Source organism: Patagioenas fasciata, chromosome 1, assembly GCF_037038585.1.
Source record: "Patagioenas fasciata isolate bPatFas1 chromosome 1, bPatFas1.hap1, whole genome shotgun sequence".
NCBI lineage: Eukaryota > Metazoa > Chordata > Aves > Columbiformes > Columbidae > Patagioenas > Patagioenas fasciata.
In genome coordinates, this window is record NC_092520.1 from 114,055,032 (window position 1) to 114,076,680 (window position 21,649).

At 37.3% G+C, this 21,649-nt stretch overlaps 1 protein-coding gene across 1 annotated transcript in view; it reads left to right on the forward strand.

Moving 5' to 3' along the window:
- The window catches only part of ANOS1 (anosmin 1), a 141,744-nt gene that overhangs the window by 83,440 nt on the left and 36,655 nt on the right, over positions 1–21,649 (forward strand). Inside the window, exons 5-7 of the mRNA XM_065856196.2 lie at positions 1,026–1,210; positions 8,998–9,127; positions 18,719–18,921. Of these exons, the coding sequence (XP_065712268.1) occupies positions 1,026–1,210; positions 8,998–9,127; positions 18,719–18,921 (518 nt within the window). The remainder of the gene's footprint in view (positions 1–1,025; positions 1,211–8,997; positions 9,128–18,718; positions 18,922–21,649) is intronic.

A 21,649-nucleotide genomic window follows, 5' to 3' on the forward strand; every position in this document is an offset into this window, starting at 1 on the left:
GTCTCTGGAATGTAACAATTGGACAGTATATGTGAGATACAACATATGGATTCCAAGATGCCTTGGAGTTACCTTTCTTAGATCTTTAGGGAACAGTGGGGAGTGACACATCATACCATACAGTTACATGTGAGTCATTAAGATCATGCTGCCATGGAGAAGGGAGACAGCTTCCTTAAATATATCAGACTAATATAAGTTGTCTGAAATAATCTTTCCTCTCTAGTCCACACTAGTAAGACCTTAGACACGGTCTGAGTTCAGGTTTAGGCTTGATTCTGGAGAAAGGCAGTGGGCCAATGGGAGAGTTTCCAGAGACAACTGTGAGAGTGATCAGAGGTCTAGAAACACTGATTTAAAAGGAAAATGAAGTGCACTGTGATTATTAGACTGAAGAAGAAAACATTGAGAGGCATGGGAACAGTCTTGTGGTACATAAAAGGCTTGTCTATAGATGAAAGCAAGAATCTGTTCTCCACAATCCATGAACATCATGGACAAGTATGGAGTTTAAGATGCAGTGGAGGAGACTAAACAAATTAGTGAAAAAGCTTCCTAATCGTAGGCATAGAGAAGTGGTGGAGCGGATTACTATGTGATGCTGTGCAAATTCTGTCATTAGATGTGTTTAAGGACAAATTAGGTAAAAACTGCACAACAGGTATAGTTGATACTTCTCGGGATCGAAGGGATTTTTCTCCAGATTATCAAAGCATATTCAGAAAGTGTTTTTTGTGAGATCAGTTTTAGCTTACAACTTTCAGATCCCTTAGTTTTTTAATTAAATAAATAAATAATATTGAAGATTTTTTAAAAACAACTTTTACTATTAGCAGAGAAAGCTCATTTCTGTGCACTTCTGAAGCTCCCATACTCATCAGCCTACCCATTTCCCCCTTTTTTCCTTCTGTCTGATCAACAACCTCCTTTTTTAGAATTACTTTTTTATACAGATTCATCTACATATGGTTTAATTGCATCTTTCAAATTACTTACATATTCTCATCTGCATGTTCCTGTTACAGGAGTTCCACTGAAACCCCGGAAAGAATTAAAATTCATGGAACTTCAGTCTGGAGACCTGGAGGTGAAGTGGTCTTCAAAATTCAATATTTCCATTGAGCCTGTGATCTATGTTGTTCAGAGGAGGTGGAATCAAGGAATCCATCCAAGTGAGGATGATGCTACTAACTGGCAAACTGTGGCACAGGTCAGTTCTTTGTAAAGCAATATGGATCCCTAGCTTCCAGACCATGATCTAAATGTCCTCTTCAGATCAAATAAGAGATACATCGCTTACAGGTGGGGAGGCTCATGCCCTTCATAGGGTCTCTCTCCAGGTCATGACAGAGCTGCAGACAGAATCCAGATCGCCAAGGGCTCACTTCACTGCTCAGTGCATTGTTTACTAGATTTACTCAAGGGAAATGAGCTTCAATATTGTCACTTCCAGCTTTTCAGTTATAGCAACATAAAATGCTTTTGGTATGTGTTAAAAATGACTCCATAAAAAATGTGGGAATATATCAGTAAAGAAGGAAGTAATGGTTTCCTTTTCCCCAAAAGAAAAAACTACTCAGAGGTTTCTGTTTTCAAAATGAATTTATTTTGTGGGTTTTCTCTCTATAGATAAAAATCTATAGAACTAGCTGGAGGCTTGATTTTCATCAGGCCAGTGAGTGGCACTTTCTTGTAAGCACATACTTATGATTTATTCAGATGGGGATTCCAAAGTCTCTGAAAGCCACAATGTCTTGAAAAATGTAGAATTAGATACCAAAATCCATTGAAGGAAACACATAAGAGACATAGTCCTTTTGAGGTCAGTAGGACTCCGTGCACAGTCTCCAAGGCATGGCTTGAGTCTTATCAAAAAGGTAAGAAATAAAACGGATGAGAAGACTGTTTATTTTTTAACAAATAAAACAAAGAGTGAAAAAAGGCTAAAACCTTTATTCTTTGTAAAGTTGTGGTTTTTTTCAGGTTACCCTTCAGTTCATAAAAGACTATGATGTCATGCTTTTATCACTCAGTGCAATCCAGACTGAAAATGTAAGATTCATGAGCAAACATTTCTTAAGGAGAAGCAGCCAACAGAGCATAAATTTTCACTTAATTCCTTCCCAGTATCAATCTGTTTTTTACCATGCTGACAGTCCACCTGGATGGCAGAGTTCCAATCGTTTATCTTAACTGCTTCATCCTCATCCCTACTGACAAGAAAAGTAAAAAGCTGATTTTGAAAAGACCTGCAAAATGTCATTATAGCTAGGAAAAAATGGACAGAGAGAATAAATAGAACCATCTACAAAATAAAGTAACGAGTTCAAATTCTGTGACAATCTGTGCTCATTCTCAATTCAGATTGTGTAGGAAAAACCTACCTTAAAACAATGTCAAGCTTGTGAAACTGAACACTCATAAGTGAAGTTCTCAGATTCAGTGTGATGCTACAGGAGGCTGTCACTGTATTAGAGTTTTAACCAGAAAAAGTCACCTGCAACAGAGTCTGGCATGAAACCCGGTTTGTGCAAGCCCAAGGGAATATGCACACCTCCAAATCTGATAAGGTTTCAGTGACTTATTTGATGTCTCTCAGCTAAGTTGCGGGTTTTCAATCTGCATTATATTAAGGAAATAACCTCTGCCTTTGCTACCAGGAAAGTACCATGTAGCTAAAAAGAGCCAGACCTGAAAGACTCCTCACTGTTATCATGCCATGTATATGTGCTAGAGCATAGAAGGCCAGCTCTTCTGGCTGGTGGATCCAGGCTGCAAAGGTCGCACAGTGCTGTGCTTTTTCTCATCCCAGAAACAGACCTTATACACACTTCTGGAAACATGCACTATATATGCTCTGCAGTAGTGGAGAATATATGAACTTCTGCCTTCCTCCAGTGGCTGTACAGGAGAGAGTGTTTCAGAAGTGTGTTCCTGTGCAAGACTTAAGAATCCTGACAGCGGCGGTTCCTGGGGGTCTGTTACACATGGGCAGAAGGGACTGAATTAATCACTGTGGCAGGAGAAACCTCCTCCAACTGACATCTCAGAATTTCCTTGTCCCTTCTGCATCATAAGAGATGTGTGCGTGGTTGCATGATAGAACCCGCTAGGGATGTCAGTCCAGAACAAGCTTCAGGATGGCTGACTGGCTTTGTGAACTGTGTATACCTTATGGGGCATACAGCCTGGGCTTCCTTGAGGGTTGCTAGTAATCAGAATTTCTGTCTCTACAGACTGATGTACCTCCATGGTGTTTGTAGTTGCAGACATCCCACCAGGCAGTCAAATTTGTTAAGTGTGGCTGCATGCAATAGAACTTATTTTCCAATATCAGCAACAAGGATGGATAACCAGATTGATTAAAGTGACTGTGTGCACAGCCTCTGGGCTTTTCTTGTCCATATAGCTGAGATTTTTTTCTCATATAATTCCAAAACATTGTGGTATAGACCTTAATTATAGGCAAAGACTGTGAAGAACTCAGCCGTTCAGCTGAGAACTCCTGAGGAATCTCAGTCCAAGGGAGATGATGCTGGCTCTTCCATTACTCTGCAACTTAAGCTGGAAAGCATGTAAAAAGCAGTTGAAGTTCAAAAAGGCTGTGGATGAGGATCTGAATTTCTCTATACCTATGCCCATATGTAATGTAATTATGCAAAGTTGTTGTTTGCATCTTCTTATAAGAAATTTTTTAATGTTTTATCAGAGGTCCTCATCTGAAATTCTGTTTTTATTATCTGTCCAAGAAGAAATTGGGTTATAATTTTCAATAACTTTATTTTAAGGTGTTTATTTTCAATAAAACTTGCTGTTTTCTATTGCCTTTACATGAGTCAATATGCAAGTAATTTCTCATGTCTCAGATAAATTTTTACTTGGTATTGAAAAAATTATTTTGAAAACATATTTTTCCTTTGTATGCTATTGTTTTATCAGTCTTTCTCGGTGTTTTCTTTTTAAGGAAGGCTCACTCTATTAATACATTATTTATTTAAATCCCCAAATATATAAAGAAAGCAAACATCTTGTAAAATATTTTAGTATTTTTCACTTCAGGAAGAAGGAATTTTGTTAACTTTAGTTTTCTACTGCATGTTTTTGGGAAAACTTAAGTAACCATTTGACTAATTTCTATTGGTTAATATAAAAACTATAGGAATTAAGCGACTAGTTAACCTAGTTAGCTATGATGTACAGTGTCCTAAGTGATTATGCCAAATTTCTTATACTATTGTTTTTTAAGGTTTAACTAGCAGAGCAGGACCTGCTGCACCATCGATGAGAATACTGTGTATCTTGTGAACAAACTTATCATTCTGTTTGTTGCTATATGCTTTCTAAAAATAATAGTATTACTGTTTACATTGGAAACTTAGATATTTAATCGTATTAAGCTAATTAATGAAATTAATTCAAATATGCCAGGTCAGTTATTTTCAGACAGAATACATCTGTTATGTGTGAATGGATGTCAAATATGTGAGTGTGTGCACATATATACACACACACCCCAATTTATATGTACATATACATATGGGCAGACAGTTATGCAGATTACTTACTAGTTTATTCCTTTATTAAAACAAATAAGGAGCAGTATTTACTACTAGCTTGATTGTGACAAACCTTAGTGCTTTACTTTGGAATTGTCAAAACTCTGTGGACAACTCATCATGGTCTACGGCTTCTTCATAAGGGGAGAAGGAGGAGCAGACGCCAAACTCTTCTCTTTAGTGACTGATGATAGAACCCGGGAGAATGTCAGGAAGATGTGCCAGGGGAGGTTTAGGTTGGACATGAGGAAAAGGTTCTTCCCCCAGAGGGTGTTGGAGCACTGGAACAGGCTCCCCAGGGAGGTGTCACAGCCCCAAGCCTGACAGTGTTCAAGAAGAGACTGGACAACGCCCTCAGACACATGGTGTGAACTGTGGGGTTGTCATATGCAGGGACTGGAGCTGGACTCGATGATCCTTGTGAGTCCCTTCCAACTCAGGACATTCCATGATTCTATGAACTAATCTTTTTTAAAACTTAGTTTCTGACAGACCTAAAGTTCTTGTTCTGAGGATCACAAAAGGTATTTCAGCCCTTGACAGTGAGAAATCCCTGCTGGAGCTAACCACAAGTCCTGTACACTGAAGATCTCTTTCTCCATCTCCAGGAGGGACTTACTTTTGTAAGCATTCTTAGAGGGTGCCCACCTTGTGCGGGACTGCATTTGCATGAAATAGGGGAGATCTGCTGTGCTTTGATAGAGCAGTGGATGCAGCACTGTAAGGTTTCTCTGTATCAGAGGAAACATAAACTCAGCTCTTCTGATATCCTGGATGGTCGCTCTTCACTCTCTGAACTGCAAATTCTTTTATCGCTGTGTGTTGTTTCAAAGGAAGGTGTAGAGCTCTGAACTAGGCAGGGTAAGGCTGTCCTCTGCTATTTCCACTAAACCTTTGCACTACAGAAAGGAATCCAGGATTGATAGTGTGAAAGAGAAGGAATGAACACAGTGAAAAAGTCCATTGATTCCTGTAATCTTTGGATAAGGGAGAGTCATCTGTACCAGTCTTTGCTACGAAGACCTTCTTACACTAATTTTTACACATATATATATAAAAAAACAAAACAAAACAACAAAAAAATCATTGGAGTAGTAACACAAGAATCCTGTCCAAATGGCCTAACTGCTATGCTGCTGGATCATAAATTCTTGCTTCTTCCTCCCCATCCTAACTAATCCCACCTTCCCCTTACAAGAAGTTTTAGCTTTCAGTCTTCCATTCTCTGAGGAACAGTTTTGCTCATGAATGTAGAACATGTCCTAATTCAAAATAGCACACAACATTCAAGATGCTAGGCTATATTTTCTCCTAGCCTTTCAGACAAAGGATGGGATTAAAGTACTCTGTGTAGGTTGTTTAATCATTAGTCAGTTGTATGAGCAGCAGGAGGAGATTTCTGTAGAAATTTTGAAGAGTATAGCAGATAATTCCCCTTTGAAAGGGAATGAGGGAAACACTTTCAGGAGAGGGCTCAGGGTTTAAATAGTGAAGATCTGCTGGAAGAGGAATAGAACTGTTAGTGCTTGCTAAATGGGGCAGCTTTGGGCAAATCTCAGACAAATTTTCACCTGAAAGCCCAACCACTTTTTTCTTTCTGACAACTGGAAGTGGCCTGTTGTCCCTCTGACCTGAAATGCACTGTTGAGGAGTGTCAAACTATTCTCTGTGTTCTCTAGATTATGTTGTTGCTATTGTGTGCTGCTCTTATATAAAGCTGTATCCTAATGTAGTAAATGGGGACTTTCCCTTGTCTTCATTGAACTTTGGATGATGCTGAAGATGGACATGTTGACCAGTGATTTTTGTCTGAAGATGCATTTGTTATTTTATTCCAAATGAAATGCCTATTAGGATTGAAAGTTGGCTTTGACACAGTAAATAGGTAATGCATAGCCAAAATAAATAGAAATTATGATCCCATAATGACTTGAAGGCCAATCTTTTGTCTTTTATTTATGATTCTTAAAAAATATATTATGAATATTATTATCACAGCTCCAAAGATACTTAAGTAGTGAGAACTAAGTGAAGCAGTTAAACAAAAAATTCAGTTTACCATTAAGGTAGTATAAGATATCTCAATAGTCTTTAGCTCTTTCTCAAAATCTATTATATCTATGTAAAGGTTGCTTAGAAGTGCCAAAGTAGTTTAAAATCTATAATTCAGGAGTTAGAGATACACCTCCTGCATGCCATTGAGTTTAACAGAAGCTTTGCCAACAAAATTAATAATGAAAGTAACAGGCCTGAGGCATGTTCATAAATTAAAATAATTTTAATGATATGGATTGGCACATTATTTGATCTTACAGTATTTCATGGTTACCACAGAGACTGAAACAACTGAAATATTTTATTTTAATCAGTCCTAGCAGAACAGATAAGCTGATGCAAGATTCCTTAGTTGAGGAATTTAGGGTCAACTCTATGCAAATTATGCTTGCCTTGTAATTAAATTCAGCAAATCTGTTTTTAAGAACCCACAGTGTTGTAACCAGTTAACTGCAATTAGATATTGGTCCTGACCATGATCTCACTTACAGCAGTAGTCTGAATACATCTGTGATTTATTTTTCTGTTAATATAGTTGATATTACTTTAGTTCACTGTCATGTCTTATCTGCAAGTTCTTGAGTAGGTGGGACTGCACGCTGGAAAAAAATAGCACATTTGAGTGCTCTATGAAATGGAAAGAATAGTAAAAGTTGGTTCAGGTAGGTTCTTTCTTCCCGTGGGGAACGCCTTCATTGGACAAGAGAATGTACTCTACAGGTAACATAAAAGCTAAAAAAAGAATATGAAGCAGACAATGAAAGCATAGGGACTTTTGCTTCTGCAGGAGCTGAAAAGACAAATACAGGCGTCCGAATGGAGAAGGACTCTGAGTAGCAGCAACATGTGAGGGGCTCAAAGTCTACAACTCTTGCCAGTTTGAGAGCAGTCTATAGTACGGTTCAGAAAGGCTCTCTTTTCTTTACATGCAAACACAAGTGAGATACCTGTTCCCTAAATTTTGCTTGTCACTAAATGAAGAGATTAAGTACTGAGTAATATCTACAAATTTTATTGGTCAGGGCTCTAAAAGTACCATTGCTGGAGAGCTGAAGCAACTCCCTCAGGTTCTGGCTGGGTTAAGTCAGCAGTTGCTACTTTCCTACACAGTTTGGAAAGAGGGCAAAAACCAGAAATGATGCTGTGTCTTTTCGGGAAGTACTTGACATCATTGCAAGTAGCATTGAATCCTATACAGGGAAGGTGGATTTTAAAGTGTTAGAAAACAGAGCTTGTGAAAATAAATTGATGTGTCTACATTTTTGATGAGCTTGCATGTTTGGTCAGTAATGATAATCAGTGTTGATTGCATAGTAGACATATGCAAGACATTTGGTTCAGGTTCATGTGTCATTTTGATTAAAGAATTTAATTAAAAGACAATAAACATGACATCCTAAAATAAATTGAAAACTGGATAATTGAGAAGTAATTGTAAAAGTAAAATCAGCAACAAGTGGATGAGTTTCTGAAGAGTTCTACAAAAATGCTTCATCTTCTATAATTGCAGTGATTCAGTGGTTACAAGAAGACTGTTCAGTTCTGGTGTTTGGACCTTAGGAAAAATAAGAAACAGTGCAGAAGGCAGCTCTTCAAAGATTAGAGGGGAAAAAAAGCAGAGGAAAGCAGGGCTCAGAATAAGAGCACATAAAGCACCTCTTACTTAAAGGGTTCAGAGTGCATCTATGTTTATGCCATATTTCAGTGGTTAAGGCGCTTCTCACAGAAGGTGGATATTGAACTCATGACACAAGGAGTCTCAGTGGGTGTTGTTGGAGAAAAGGTCACCTCCTATGACCTGAGAAAAGTCTGCAGGGAAGAGTTAAGGCTGTGAGTGTCTTTTTGACATAAGTGCCAAAGATCTGAAGAAGGCTTACATTCATTACCTGAGGGGTTTGTGTTTCCTGTGAACCAGAAAAGGCAGCTTCTCACAGCTCTGGATTTCGTGAAACCATTTTGGACCCCTGATTCTCTGTGAATTGAGAACTGGAAAAATGAGTCTTGTGACCTGGGGCAACGAGTTCCCTGAAATGTCAGCACCCGAACAGCTAGACGCTGTACACTGGTGAAGGTTGTGATAACTGGAAAACTAATTTTGTGAATTTAACGCTTCACTGGTTTTCTAAAGGTTACTTTTTCCAGAAAACACCTGCAATGCACTGTAAAATTGAGTGGTTATATGATTTTGTTCACAGCTGTAAATGGTTTGTAGTGTAGAACGATGCTCAGAGTCAGGTGAGATGGTTGCATGCATCCTGGCGACACTGCGTGTATTAAAGAAGTGCAACCCCTGCCCTTCAGTCTGACTGACTGGTCTTGCATGAGAGATGATAGCACAAGTAGCCATGTCAGAACAAAGAAAGTAAACATGACATTTCCTCCCCAGACTACGGATGAGCGGGTTCGGCTGCCGGACATCCGAGCAAGCAGGTGGTACCAGTTCCGTGTGGCAGCTGTGAATGTGCACGGGACAAGAGGCTTCACGGCACCCAGCAAGCACTTCCGATCCTCGAAAGGTTAGGGTTTTTTTTGCTATATCTGGTGCTTACCTTCCACTCACTCACACGTGGACCGTAACCTGATCTTCCTGCTTTTGTGAAAGAAGGTTTTTAACAGGTGAGTTCATTGGTGGTTTTACCACCAGCTTTAAAAATGGTGTGAGATTTGTTTGAAGTCGGCAAAGGAATTAAAGGTTAAAGATGTCATTATTGTTTTATCAGTAAGGGGTCTCAGCGAATACACCTCCTTTTAAACATTTTCCGCACAGTTGATATCAAACAACATGACCCTGACCATGAAATATGAAGGAACTGGAGTTTCAGTGTGTTGTTCTAAGAGGTTTCTCTTATTTGTCTTTTTAGTTATGAGAAATATGTTGTTGCTATATGTTTAGCAATGTACTGAAATATTTTGTTGCCTGTAGCTAAATAATTATATCTAAATAACTATATCTAAAAATTGTTTCAATGAAACTGTGTGCTCTCTTAATAGAAATTTCCCCTTGCTAGCGCTAATCATAAGGGCTTAAGAGTAAAAAGGATATAAATGCTAAGTAGCATGTTTCTGTTCATTAGATAGGCATGCTGGACAAACCACAAAGTATTGTAGGAATTTGCGTTGCCATTTCTGGTTTTGCAAGAGTTTGGGAAATACAACAACTTAAGATAAGAAATAAGATTATTTCTGTACCAATAAATGGTATTTGGAGGATGAGGGAGATGGAAACAGATCTCCCATCCTGTGAAACTGCTGCCATTGTCCCTGGTGTACCTTTGACCCACGCAAAGCAAAATTTTCCCAGATGACTCTCAGGCATAGTATAGGAATTAGCACAGGCCAGAAATTATTCCTGACAAACAGATGATCTGGATGTATTTAGCCTGTCTTAAAGACAGTAGATAACGGGAGCATAGGTAGACTATGCTAGTTGGCTTTAGTGCCAAAGAATGAGATCTGTCACACTTCACTATACTAATACAAGTAGTTTCTAACAGAAAGACTCATCTTTGTTTTAGTAGTGACAGAATGTTTACACAGGTATAACACATACTTTGAGGAATGCATTTCCTCCTCTTTCTGCAGACAGAATTATCTTGCAATATGGGCAGTTCCCATCTACACGCTCCTGTGCTAGCTTTTAGCTTGCTGTTTGGCCATAGTCCATCCTAGAAAAAATCTTACTGTAGATGCAGTTATAGAGGCATGCAAGTGCTTTTGCTGGCATGGATGCTTAATTACTTACATTAGACTTGAGAAGTTTTTTGGTACTATAAACACATTCGTGGTAGGAAGGTTGGCTGGCATAGATAACCAATTACTGCTGTGACCACAAACGTTTTCAAGTATAAAAACAAGTATTTTTTTAAAGAATGTCTTATACTTAAGTAGCATACCATTTCAGTCACATCAAAAGTACCATTTCTTCAAGCTGTGTTGAGCTTTCTGCAAGGCCTCAGCAACAGCAGTAGCTTTCTCTTTGCTCTTCGTCATGAGCAGCACTTGAGCAGATACAGCACGTCGTTGCTGAATCTGGCACCAATGTTCTTTTTAACTCAGATCATTGTCAGTTGTTTTACTGACATTTTCCAACTATTCTGCTTGGAACCACTGTAATTGCAGTTACATAGAGGTATATCATGGCAACAGTGAGGTTTTGGCTTGATTGTGACATTTTCAGGCAGAATTTATATTACTTTCCAAAAAATTCATCCGCTGAGTGTGCTAGCCACAGGCGTAGATATTGTTCAAAATACCTACATTGGTAATGGATATAAGAATATCCATGGTAAGTCCTTCTGAAGGTCTCTTTAGCCCAGTATCTGACACCAGCCAACAGTGGGTTTCTGGAGAACAGTGTAAGAGCAAGATAAGCACACAGGTATATTTTTTCAGAATAGTCTCCCAGCTGGCAGTGATTCATGTTTCAGGAGCTTGTGGTTTTGAAATGATAACATGTTAAATACCAGAGTCTTCTTTTTCTGGGATCTCTGCAGCTACCCCTGGAGCATGTGCTGCTCACGGCTGGCTGGTGGTGGTGGGGAGCACTTTTAGGACTTTGTGACAAGGACAATGGAAGCCAGTAGTACCTCTGCATGCTCTTACTTAATACATGAAAATAACAGCATCTTGATAATGGCAGGAAGTACGCAGCCAGCGTTGTTCAAAAGGCTTTTTATAACTCTCAACAGTTTTCAAGTCTGAACTCTAGCCCTGGACAGAGAATCATGAGTTGCAGACAAACAGCAAGGAGTTCAGTTAGCCATCAGCTTCGTAGCCAAAATCATCCTACGCTGGCAGCTCATTTGACTACTTTAGAGTCTTAGATATTGTCAGTGGTTATTATGAAGGTACCATGGTCACCAGATGAAACATGTAGATGCTGTAGGTGACACAGATGAAGATGTTGCTAAGTGGTGACTATTGGGAATGACACTGGCACGCTTCAATTGCTATCTCTTAGCATCCATGTCCCTGTATAGGCGCTCATAGCAGTTAGAGTTATAGTGTCATATAGACATTTAATAACTAGTTTGGAGCGTGGTGGGAAACAACAGCCTCTGCCTGGCAGAGAGGCAAGAAACTGCTGCTCAGATGTGTATAGCTTTTTTGAGTGCCAGCATCTGCTGGCCCCTGCTGAGCTCCTACAGGCATATTTAACCTCCAGTTTGGAAAAGGAAAGCAGACTTTGGCACATCACCTTTGGAAGTTTGCTGACTGTGCTACGTTTTTGTGAAGTGTGGACAGAAATTCACATCAGTTCTTGTACTGTTTCAATTCATCCTGTTGTACCAAGACCAAAATAAGGTTATTATCTTCATTAGACTTAACAGAAGTTTTCTTCAAAAAGAAGCCCTTTGATCAGGATACATGACAGCAGTTCTTAAGACAGCTTCTCATACCGGATGCTGAACTTTTACCAATTTATAATGAATAGCAAATTATTTGGGTTTATTTTTTCTTTAAAGGAGGACAAGCACGATATATAATCTGAATCTAGGGAGGACTACGGCACCACAAAGTCTCTGTCATTAAATATTTTAAGCTGTTAAAAAGAATATTTAAAAAACACTGGTGCTGTAATTACTTGGAGAGAGGCATTTTGTCTGATTACCACAATACAGTTTTATACTATTTTGTGGTTTTTGCAAATGCAAAAAATGTGATCTCTAAGTAGACACAACAAAGTAAGGTTTTGTTTTATCCAAAATAATGTTGAGTCTTCTAAGGTATGTAATTTCCATTAACTTTTGTATCACTAAATAAAGCTCCTTATTATCAAAATTTAATCAAAGTTTAATTTCCCAATTATGAAAAAAGACAAAAACAGGAACAAGAGTATTTTGTCAAGCATTCTAGCTTAACATTTTTCGTCTAGTTGTGTTTTGAGGTTTTCTGTACTGCAACTTCTGATGCTCTTCTACTGTAAATGTTTGAGAAAAAGGTTTATCAGCTGTTTTACGCTGCCTCTTGTGTTCATTTATGGCATTGATCTGTAAATAACAAATAATCAAAGTGACACAGCTGAGATAATTTATTAGATATTCAGAGCTTAAGCAGAGAGTTTTTTTTTAACTTGATTTTTTTGTAAAGGAAATGAAATGTTTGCTTGTGCTTGTCTGGCATGGCTCTTCACAGAGAATGAAGTGATTCTTCATTTTGCCAAAATGCGATTCCAAAATTACAAGAAAACAAATTAGACTATGCCTGTGTGGAGCAGAGTGGTAAGAAGATGAAGTGAATATTGTACCTACAAGTGGGAGTTCTTTCCTAGAAGTCGGACTCTATACATGGATTTTCAGATAGATACTGTCAGCTAAAATGGATTAAAACTTTCTGTTATTTTGACAGTGGTTTCCACTACACTTTTCAAGGTGTTTAATTCATGTGTGTTTTTCTTTTCATTTTCAACTGAGTGGCAACAATTTGCAATAACAGTAATAAATAAAGCTAACAGAATACCTGTCAGAACATTTTTGATCCTCGAAGGTAAAAGTATATTACTCTTTATATTTTTATTGAATCTTTCCAAGCTTCTTCATTTTCTCTGGAAGCAGGAGAGAATTGTACCTACACTTCACAAACGAGTCTCCTTGGATGAAAAGCTACCTGCGCTTTTCTCTCATTAGCTAGCACCAGATAGCCTAACACAGCTTGTCAGAAACTGCTTGGCATTAGTAATACAATTTCTAATTTTTTGCATTTGGGTAAGAGTTTTCAGGCTGTTTTTTCTAGCTTTTTATGATTTATTATGTGAATGAACTCTTAGTAACAGAGACTGCAGTTAACTAGAGGGATCAGCATTAGGCATTTCCATCTAATATATTGTCTTGCAGACCTGTAGTTAGGTACTGTGCCATTTTCCAAGGCAAAATGAGGCTGTAAGATCAACACAATGAGCCCGAACCATCTGATCCCTCTACCTTTGCTAAAGGTTTTTATCTTCAACATGAAGGCAGTCGCTAACATACACAGGATAAGTTATCAAGCAAAAGGAAGCAGACAACATTGTTTCCACAGCACATAAGTACCACTCTGGATGTGATTTCATGCATACATTACTGAGTGTTAGTAAAACCAGAACAGACACCCACTCCCGGCAATAAAATTCTTTCTGTTGCTCCTCTGGGACCAATTATTTTTTTATACTGTTGCACAGCTGGTTTATGTGTGCCATTTCCATTGGGCAAAGCTAGTCCTCCCGCTTATGTCTTGGAACTACTTAATGGTTGGAAACTTGTCTGTAGAGCAACTTCAGCAGATTTTTACAGTTGGAAGGTGTAATGTTTAAAAGATAGCAATGGGAGATCCATTTTAAATAAATTTTTAAAAAACCTATATAAAAAGGGGTTTAAGTTAGAGTCAAACTTGCTATCACTTTTACAGCTTAGAATGAGAATTCCAGTTCCAATGTCATTATTTTCTTCTCTGACATATATTACAAATCATTTACTGTTTTCATGACAGTTGCCACATTTAAAGCTGAAGTGGATGCATTGCAGCAGTGTGTGGTGTGATTCTTGTGTACAGCTTGCCCATACCATTTCGTTAAGATTGCAAAGTGCTTCCAGATCTTGTCGACTGAAAGAATTTTGTAAAATATAAATTGTCTATCACTATGTTTACAAATATGAGTGTGGGAAGATGTTTATTTTGAAATGCTGGTGATGTGAGGGTTTTCTTTTTTCCTTTATTTGCAGCAAGGAATCCTCCCTTTTGGGGACTGGAGACAGAGTTTTGCTTGTGATGGCTGAGTAGCCAGAAAGACAAGAATTTTAAGTCCTTTGGGTATCCTCAAGCCAGATACAATCCAGACAAATGCAGTACTTACTCCATGTGCTGGAACAGCAGCCTCAGCTTTGACCTAATGAAGCTATCATTTCTAGCAGCGAGAAGTGATTTACTTGTCAGGCTGCTGAGACCAGAATTTTTTCGGATTTGAGGACAGCTGTCTCTGCCAAATTCCAGTATATATGTAATGACTCCTATTTTATTTGAGTTGTAGTATAAACTGCAAAGGAAAAGCTGCAACTAGCATCAATCTTTCTGCAAACCAAAGAATTTGATTTAACACTCAGATAAATTCATGTATATTCAATTTCAGAACTTTACATTTGAAAAACTGGCAGTAATTTCCATTCCAGTAATTTAATGTTCATGTGTCTGAATTATACATGGGGGCAGTCAATCAAAGGGATCACAGATATTTGAAGACTAACAGTAGAATGAGTGTTAGCTTCATGGTCAGCAAAATGACAGTTTAGCTTCATAGTCGGGTTAACAAACACCCTAGGTATTATATATAAGCTTTATAATCTGGTAGTAGTTATTAGACCTTGAAGTATTTCAGCATGAGTTGTATAACACATTTAATGTTTCCATAGACATAAGCGTATCAGAGCACCTTGTGTAAGCATGGCTTTGCCATTCAGTAATGCAATAGCGAAGGCTTTAAAAAAATGGAAAAAACTTTTAGGCATGTGTTATGGAGGGGCATGCTCTTATACTTAACAGTTTTTTGTGGTTTGTTTGGGTGTGGGGTTTTTTGTTTGTTTTTGTTTGTGGTTTTTTTTTGGTTTTGTTTGTTTGTTTGTGTGGTTTTTTTTGAGAGGTGGTTTTGGAGAGGTCTGGGTTCTTTTCGGGTTTGTTCGTATTTTGACGGTGGAGTTTGCTTCGTTGTTTTCTTTTTTGTTAATAGCAGAGATCATTATATCTTGCCTTGCTGCTATTCCTTCTCACTTATTTGTTTTGCTGGTGAAAGTCAATACTTTGAAATGAAAGAAAATATTAATATTCTTGTGGTTTTTGGCTTACAAAATGATAGTTCTGCCAGTTTTAATAGTGATGAATGTCACAGAAATATGTAGAAATAGATGAATAAGTTATATAAAGGTACTGAAATACTTAATATGGAATGGCTCCTCAACTGGTATAAAATGCTCAATAAGTGGCTTCGTATTTCAGGTGATACACCACAAATCCAAGAAATATTTTACTGTTATGACTCTACAATCAGACAGGGTTTTTTCTTTCAGATTATTAAATGCAAAACTGTAATTTTTTTTTGTCTTTCACATCTTGCATCCTTCTATCTATTTTATTATTTTCTCCAGCTTAGTTTACTGGTTTTATAAAAGCTCTTCTAGAAAATGTGACTCTTTCAAATGTCTTGCCTATTCGTGTCTGTCAACTGCAGATCCCTTTCCTTTCTGTGTTCTGCTTCCACCACCACTCTTTCTCCTGTTCAAAGGCATTTTTGTGGATGACATTTGCGAGAATTGCAAATGAGAGACTTTGAAGAGAGGGGACACTCAGGAAAATGTTTCTGCTGTTGCTCTGTTATTTCACGTGTGTATTCCTTTTAAGAGGACGTTCTTTCTTTCCTTAACTGTAATTCCCCAATGATTTTCAATACAATGTTTACAATGTGCCATAGCAAAGAAGAAATGGTACTGGATTTTCTTTTAAATATGGGTAAGTGTTCTGTCTGCTGACTGGACTGTTTCTAGTGAAAGCAGAAGAAATGCTACAGATAAAGAAATTTTTTCAATGAACTGTGCGATTATACAAAGTACAGGGTGAAACGCTGGTGCTATAGAAGTCAGAAGAAATGACCTATTGATTTCTGTATGCACATAGTTTTTCCTTACTGTTTTTTTTTGTTTGCTATGTAACGGGGAAAAACACAGATGTTTGAAGTTACTTTAACAAAAAAAAACCCAAAATCCTGGGGTTCTGAGACATATAAAAGCTCTGTTCTGGTCAATCACTACTTTATACATGGAAAATTACACATTATCTTGTATTCTTATGGGGACAGAAACATTTGAAAAGGAAAAATGTAAATTGGGTCATTTGCTTTTACACCTTGGAAAAAATGGTGAATGTAACTTCAAATATTTTTAATCATGTAACACACTTTGTCCAGAAGAGCTATTTCATTTTACTTTTAATTTTTATTTTAGTCACTCTCAGAAACTTCTATAGATGGAGAATAAAGACAAACGTGTTTTATGGTTAGAATTGTTTTTGCTTATATCTGACCATTTGTGAAGACATATTCTCTGAAACACTTTAATTCTATCCCATATGTTGTGTATACATAATACATGATGCATAGTACTTCTGGGAGATAACCTGAATAATTCACCTACAGTAATATGATCATGTTGCACTTCAGGTTATAAATGTTTTATTGCCACAATACATTGTCATATAACATAAAACCCCCCTAACCTTTTAAATCAGCAAAGATGAATACTTAATAAAGATTTTGGATTTATTTATCATTATTCAGTTTATCTTTATTGTACCTAGATTTCATATCTACTTATTATATGATAGAAGTAAATGAAAAGTTATGTTAGAGAACAGTACAAATCACATAACTAAAATAATCTCTTAAATTCATCTCCTCCAATATAAATAGCTTTGTATACTTTAAAGTGGAGTTGTTGGCTACTGCATAGATAAGGAAATAAGCGTAAGAACAGTGCTTGTCCAAAACCAGAAAAAAAAAAAGGGAACTGGCTTGCAAACTCATTAAAATAATGAGTGAGAAGAAATAAGGAATTGTCATTATTTTGAAAATTAAGTTAAATTTCCAGAATTCTTAAACTCAAATGTGCTTTGTAACTTTTATGGCCAAAAGTTAGGTTGAATTATATGTGTGAGGAAACAGGAGCATCCATTGTAATTTGACAAAGAGTCCTGTTAAATAACAGGAATAAGCCATTATTTCACATCTGCTGATCTTTAAAAAGGAAATGTTGTCTTTATTAATTCTGAATGTGTCAGTTTGTGTGAACTAAACGATGGAATTTTTCAGTGAGAACATTTGTCATAGGGATTATCTGATGAACTTACTATGCCTGGAAAGTTTATTTAACAGCTCATTTACCATTATAAAAAGATGCAGGTGAACCATGCAGTAAATGAATGCCTGGTGTCCCCTGTGCACACCTCCAGTTTTATTTCTGTCAAATAAGTGGTGGCTCATTTGGCTATAAAGTTACATGAAAATGTTTTTTTCAGTCAGATTGTTTTTTTCTTGTTTGTTTTTTTTTTTTTTCCTACAGCTTCGTAACATGCCTTAATTACTATGGATTTCCTTTATTCTACCTGATGTACTTTTATACTTTTAATTTTTTTGAGTCACACAGTTTACTTTCACTTAAATTTTGTTCTTGCAGTTTTCTTATATTTTTCACCAATGTTTGGCTGCCATCACCATTAAAAAAAAAAAAAAAAAGTAGGCGTTAAAAAGTGAGATTAAAAAGAAACTCAGTTGCAAAATTTCCATGGATTCACATTACTCAGAGCCAGGATAGTGTACAGCACGTCCTCAAGGAGGATGTAATATTCGTTGTTGGAAAAGGTTCAATATTGGAACCTCTGCCTGTCAGATGATCTTCTTGACTCTAGGGTCATCAAGAAGACAACTGAAGGAAGAATAGCTCAGTTGATATTGACCAGAAATTTAACAGGGATAGGGAAATAAATCACAGGGGTAGCTAATTACTTCTTGTTCTAAAAAAACTCCGATAGACTTCTGTGACATCATAATCCATCATTACGTCTCAATCATATTTATTCTAAGGAAGTTTTTATGTTGTATGGTGATAGATGTCAATACTAGAATTTTGAAGAAAGATTCAAAATGTAGAAACATAATTTTATCACCTGAGAGTAGTCCGGCAACACTGAAAATATAAGAAGTGTTTCCACCATACAATTCTGTGATGACTATACAAGGCCATTTGTAGAACATGAGTGTTTTATGCTCACTACATAGTTAAAGTGACAAATAACAAAAGCAAAACTGATAGTCTAGTATGTTTTGATAAAGTTTCATAATATTTGTGAACTATCAAGAACGCAGAAAAATGACAAAACTAGATGGCCATAGTGTTTATTTCAGTAGAGCTTGAATTTCTAGAATTTACAAGAAGCCAAATCATTGATGGGAAATTTTTGCCTGAATTTTCTTCAGGATGCAGAGTGTTTAAACCAGCTTGTATATGCCTGGTAAATACACAAGATGAAGATGATCTTTACCTTATTGAAGATGATCTTTGCTTTAGAATCTTTTTGTTTGTTTTAAATTCCAGATCCATCTGCTCCACCAGCCCCATCTAATATCAGAATTGCCAATATCAGTGCAAACAATGATGGGAGTGTAAATGTAATGATTACTTGGGATCTTCCAGAAGAGCCTGATATCCCAGTGCACCACTACAAAGTCTTCTGGAGCTGGACATACAGCAAATATGTAATCCCAGCTAAAAAAAAGAGAAGGAAGATTACTGATGGGGTAAGAAAGAAAATAGTAAATGAAACACACACAAAATAGAGTGTAAGTATAAACTATGTGATAAACTTCAGCAGCTGCTAAATTAGTGGTCTTAATTTTTAATATCACCAACCCCACAGACAATTTTGATCTCTCAATCTCTCTCTTTCAATGAACTCAGGGACAGAAGTAAACTTCTGCCTTAAAATGCAAGTAAATTCTGTCAGATTTTGGAAGAGAGCTGAATAGGAAGTTAAATGCTGTTTATCTGCTAAATTCAGACTTCTTTTATTAGTGCTTCTTAAAGGTACAGTACTTGTTTTGTTTAAAAAACCCAGTATCATCTGCGACGTTGTTCTTTCACAAGTAAAACTTGTGACACTATTATATAGAATAACCATTAAATAGTCAGTATAGGTGCAAGGAAAATCAACCCCAAAACACTTTAAATAAGCTGCTGCACAAAAAATCTCATGTATTTCCATAGCAGCAGATTCCTGTGAGTTTCCTGAATGATGTATCAAATATTGCTTTAGTAGAAAAATATCTGTTGCAATATCCTTGAGCATATTGCATTTTATTTTAAAGTAGCTAACAGAAATAGAAATTAGTTACAGATAAAAGGCTGAACTTAACTCTCAGTGCTCTTAATAAATGCTTTGTGAGATTTTGGTCCTATGTTTGTGTTAACACTGTGTTTTGGCTCTGGCTGCCCACTTGTGCTATGAACGACAGCCAGAGAGTCCCAGTTCCCTCTCTGTCCCTCAGTCACCAAACCATGAGAGAAATACAGGCAATGAAGGCTGAGTGCTGAGTTCATCTACTGCAGACTGGAAACAGCAGACCTGCCACCGTGGGAGCATGTTGGACCCATCCTTTCTGATGGGAATTGATGGGTCATCAGGGTCCAGAGGCTACAGAACCACCACCACCAGCTCTGTGCTTGACAGGCAGGAAAGTGAAATTTCCCACAAATTTCCCAAAATTTCCCCACAAATGTAGACAACATGGAGTGATTTCAGGGACTCAGATAAATTGGTTCTTTTTTTTCTACTCCAGTTTAATACTTTTTTCCCTTTTCTTTTTTTTTTTTTTTTCTTTTTCCTAGAGGAGTAAATATCCAAAGAAAAGAAACATCTTTCTAGTACTTCTGAAAAATCAATTTGGCAAAATAGGAGTAGGGTTGGATTGTACCAGGTAGAAATGTTTATGCTTCTCAGGAAAACTGGCATTGGCTAGAGATCTTCATGGCAGAGGCTACAGCCTACAAATACAGGGGAACTTTCTCTGCACAAGCTGGTCCTTAAATCACAAAATCCAGAGAACTTTGAAATTGAGCTGGATCCCTAATGTTGCATTGGCAGTTTGTGTAAGGTACATTGTCCAAGCAACCAGGCATCAGGTTAGGAAAGCTAAAGTCCAAAACCCAACATGAGAGGGACATGAACCTGTTGGAAGAAGTCCAGAGGAGGCCACAAAAATGACCAGAGGGCTGGAACACCTCCCATATGAAGACAGGCTGAGATAGTTGGGGTTGTTCAGCCTGGAGAAGAGAAGGCTCCAGGGAGACCTTATAGCAGCCTTCCAGTACGAAAAGGGGACCTACAGGAAAGGTGAAGAGGGACTTTTTGCAAGGGCCTGTGGTGACAGGACAAGGAGTAATGGTTTTAAACTGAAAGAGTGTGGATTTAGATTGGATAGAAGGAAGAAATTCTTCACCATGAAGGTGGTGAGGCACTGGAATGGGCTGCCCAGAGAAGCTGTGGATGCCCCATCCCTGGGAGTTTTCAAGACCAGGTTGGATGCAACTCTGAGCAACCTGACCTAGTAGAAGGTGTCACTGCCCATGGCAGGGGAGGTTGGAACCAAATGGTCTTTAAGGTCCCTTCCAACGCAAAACACTCTATGCTTCTATGTTTCTATGATATCTCAAAGAAAAGGAAGGCTTTTACAATATCTTTCATATTGCTCCTGTCTCATTGTACATTTTCTTTTGCAGCATTTCATGAAACTGTACAGCTGTGTCAGTAAGATTCAGACTTCGCCACAGGGCACTCCTGAGGCAGTTGCTAATCAACGATTCTTTGAATATTATAGCAAGTCTTCTGTCTAAGAGTTGAAACTGCAGAAAACTCAAAAAAATAAATTAAAGGTGGAAAAATGTTATTTTTTAAAGATCATTGAAGATTGTTTTTAACCTGGTTTTTACCTTTAGATGTAGTCTAGTCCAAATAATTTTATAATGAGTTCCATATGAATTAATTCCAGGTAGACATTAAAATAATTTGATTGCGATATTAACACTGTTAATTGAGCATTATAGTCAATGTTATAAATATCTCAGCACAAAACAAGTTAAAGTAATTGATATGAAATGCTTTTGACAGTCCCTGAAGTGTTAAATATGGCATTATATGGTTATCTTGTTCACTCTGGATTGACTGTCAGACTTCAGAGGCACGAAGTGTTCCAAAGAAAACATGTAGTAATGTCTTCTGTCAGAGATAAGGGCAAGAAGGGCATTTTCATAAACATTTTAAAAATGTAGAAGTGTGAGAATATTAAGAATATTTGCAATATCATGGGACTTGCCTTAATTTATGGATTATTTACCAGAGAATGATAATCTTACCATTTAAGATACTTCCATGGCAATGGAAACTCTTTCTTTTCTCTCTTTTCTTTTCTTTTCTTTTCTTTTCTTTTCTTTTCTTTTTTCTTTTCTTTTCTTTTCTTTTCTTTTCTTTTC